The sequence below is a fragment of the Periophthalmus magnuspinnatus genome, chromosome 15 (assembly GCF_009829125.3).
Source record: "Periophthalmus magnuspinnatus isolate fPerMag1 chromosome 15, fPerMag1.2.pri, whole genome shotgun sequence".
Classification (NCBI taxonomy): domain Eukaryota; kingdom Metazoa; phylum Chordata; class Actinopteri; order Gobiiformes; family Gobiidae; genus Periophthalmus; species Periophthalmus magnuspinnatus.
The window spans coordinates 24,425,143-24,428,857 of record NC_047140.1 but is presented as its reverse complement, the minus strand read 5'-3'; the positions used below and the strand labels follow the sequence as shown (position 1 = coordinate 24,428,857).

Below are 3,715 nucleotides of genomic sequence, written 5' to 3'. Positions count from 1 at the left end.
TTTGTCAGCTGTTTTCCTTTTGATTTCCTCAAGGCATCTGCTGTTAAACAAACATCTTATCTTTAAGACGGGATTTACATTAGGGCTCCCCACTGCAGATGACCAACAGGATGATAACCTGCTGAAATGCAGCCGGAATGCAGACACCACCACAAATTTAGCCCTGTGACCTCTGACCTTTTGCCATAAATTGCAAGGACAGTCTAACAAAGTTACAGAACCATATGCAAGCTGTTACAGAAGCAGAAAATCAAATCATTTATTGATCTGTTCACACAAGAAATTCATTAATAGAGCATGCATTTGTTTATCAATATTCATTAATATTCATTGAAAACAAAATCAGCTTATGATAACAAATGATTTCATCCTAGAGAGTTCTCCGGATATTTTTATGCCGTAAAGTTTGATGAATAAATTAAAACCTGCCACTTAACTGCAAGTAATCTGTTAATTATAATAATTACTGCTATTTTTGCCCATAAATCGCAATTTCTATCATATCCCTGTCCAATTTCTTAAAGCCTGTCTCGTATTAATTGTCCTGGATCTGATGTTTATTAAATAGCACATGAACGGACTACATCAGTGTTTTGCCATGCTGTACATTGAGCCATGAAGAAAGTTTGCCACCATTTAAAGTGAATCTATTTATATTGACGTTAGGTGGCAGCAGTGCGCACCCATCTCTGTTTTGGTGACTTGCTCCTGCAGCCTACAACTGAAATGTGATGCTCGCGCTTCAATCTCATTCTAGTCTCTTTGTGAGCAGCGTGCTCCATACACAGATCAAATCAATTAAATCCGGTGGACTCTTTCAAAATAAAATCCACTGAACTGTTTTGTATTTAACTTCAGTTTACTGATTTTACTTTGGTGTCTGACTCTCCTCGTTTTCTGTTTTACCCCGCCTTCTCTGCGCCAACTTTTCCCCTCTGACTACATTTATCTCCACGACAGGGAGCCTGAGAGCAACAACTTTCTGACACAGAATGGAGAGGAGCTGACGCACCGTTATTACAGGACTGTTAACTTTCCCTCACAAGGCTAGACTCATGCCTTTGCAGCTTAAAAGTGGAACGACACCACAACTATTACTGAAACTTCATCTATTTTAAACAGTTTTACCACTTTAAGGTGTTCTTTTCTTCTTTTTGTCTTTTTGGACACTTTGACCGCGCTATTACGCACGATGCGCAAAGGGATGGCTGCACATCGGAAACTACGCAAAACGGGAATTCAACATGTTTTCTACGTCTGTCTGTCTTTTTCGGTGGCCTTTTCTTATAACATAGACCTAGAACATCCTTTGGTGTTCCGCGGACCTAATTCTAGTTTCTTTGGCTATTCTGTTTTGGAGCACTATCATGACAACACGAGATGGTAAGTTCTCTGTTTTTGGCAACGATGCTGGGACGCATTCAATAAAATCATCTAAAATTATATATCTGCATGTTCGTACTTTTTTAAAGCATTGCAAGACTAGGAAACACTGAATTGCACGCTGTTTTTGTTGGCTTTTTCTACTGTCTCATGCAAAGTTTGGAGTGGAACATGTGAGTGAGTTCTTCCTCCCATCCCGCAGGGTAATAGTAGGGGCTCCGCGGGCGAACTCTACCTACAGTAGTTTTGTGCAGTCTCCAGGAGCTGTGTACAAGTGTCGAGTTCACAGCAATCCCGAGCGCCGCTGCACAGAGATGAACATGGACAGAGGTCAGTCCCCCCTTTACACCCATCTACACACACACAACCGCATAGTCCTGCACAATGTGACTTCAGACGAGCTGTCACTTACTTCAACAGGAAACTCCCTCCTCTCCTCTGTCCAGATCTGCACAGTCCTGCTCACACGTGTCCTCCCAAGCATCTGTTTTGTTTTATCTGAAATAATGCGGCCTTATACTGCCCTTAATATTACCACTGTTGTTCTTTAAACAAGCTCTGGAATAATTACATGTACAAGACAAGAAGCTTCTGTGAGGCCAGGACTGTAAATATTGTGATAATTATGATTTATGTCTGCACTAATATTTTCCAAACACGTTAGCCAGAAAACTGTTTTGCTCCACTCCCCCCAAAGCTGTGTTCTTTTGGTCCATGCAGAGACAGCAGGGTGAATATGGCTTCACTATTAACCCCTCTCAGTGTGTCACTAAAGCACATGTTATTAAAGTGCAGTTGGTCATGCGCCATAGGGCAGGAGGAGCTGAACTGTGAGGAACTTCAAGGTTCCCGTGAAACTGTGACAGAAAAAGAGCCAGCTGCATGCCATCGTACTAAATCAGAGTGAGAATGAGAAGAAAACACAAAGGAATCCACATAATTTACTGTCATTGCAATATTGGTGCCACAAATCTCATCTTATTCATTTTCTCGCATCATTTAATGAATAATGGCCTTAGTTTTCATGTTATAAAAGCTATTGGTTAAAGTGGACAAATTACTCAAAATCCACTATCAATACCAGACAGTGACACTATTGGGGGCTGGATTCCTCCTCAATATACACAGTATTTTTCATTACAATTGTACTACCACCAGTGAACTCAATTTCCAATGCTTTTAACTTTCTGTTCTGTTGTATTGACATCATTTAATCAGCAGGAATATGTATTGATGGAAAATCACTGCATCAGTCACAGTCCACCTGAAAACAAATGAAACACACTCACAACAAAGGTCTCCATGTTTTAGGTAACTAAGAATAACTATTGTAATAAGATAAATGTTCTTATAACAAAATAGCTTTTCTCGCCATGCTAAAATATATATGTATATATAATATTTCATACAATTCAGGCTCTAGGCATGCCCTGTGCATTCATTAAATGACTAAAAGGGAGTATAGAGTTGCAATGGAATAGGCAAAAACTGCTATGCTTTCGAAACTAGTAGATAGCACCTTCATGTAAAAATAAAGGTGCAATCTACTACTACTGATTTAACTGTCCAGTCACTGAAAAAAAACATGTTAACAGACTACATACATCCTTTCTACTGGAGTGTTTTTGATTAAATCCTTATAATCTAAATAAAATAATTGATTCACTAATCAAACAACTAAAGGACTATAGCCCCAGATAAGCTTGTTTTGAATATTTTAAAGTAAAATTCTGTAAAACATCATTTTTGCCTACTCAGAACTCATCTCTGTTGTGTCCCAGTTTCCTGTTTGCAGATTGAACTCTTATCATGCGTTTCTGAGAACAGATAAGGCCCAGTGCGCACACATGTGGCTAACTCTGCTATTTAAAACTGTGTCATTAAATCAGCTGTGGTAAATTTATCATGTGCGGTTATCATATTGCACAGTAGTGTTAAAAGATAAGTTGGCATTTAAGACAGCGACTGTAAACATGCATTCATTCATGTGAGGGCTGTGAAAACTGCATTATGTCTTAATGTAACTGCCCTGATTGCAGACAGCATTATACAAAGCTCTTCTTATGTACTGAGATGTCCAATACAAAAAAATTAAAGTTCTTTATTTAATGGTGTACTATGTAACTTTTCTGTTGGATGGTCTGACACTTGCTTGTCTTCGTGAGAATTTGCCTGGAATGTTAAACAGTATATCATTAAACTTATCTAGGTCCCTGGAAACACACAAGAGAACACAACAGGCCAGGGTACAGGTCAGATCTCTGGACTAAATAATAATAATACATGTTGTTATATTTATTTATTTGGCAAGAAATCACCCATAACTGAATAA

The 3,715-nt window shown here is 38.7% G+C and overlaps 1 protein-coding gene across 1 annotated transcript in view; it reads left to right on the top strand.

Moving 5' to 3' along the window:
* Positions 1-961: 961 nt before the first annotated feature.
* Positions 962-3,715, top strand: part of itga9 (integrin, alpha 9) — a 63,784-nt gene continuing 61,030 nt past the window's right edge. Inside the window, exons 1-2 of the mRNA XM_033979523.2 lie at positions 962-1,383; positions 1,586-1,713. Coding sequence (XP_033835414.1) covers positions 1,193-1,383; positions 1,586-1,713 — 319 coding nt within the window. The 5' untranslated portion in view covers positions 962-1,192. The remainder of the gene's footprint in view (positions 1,384-1,585; positions 1,714-3,715) is intronic.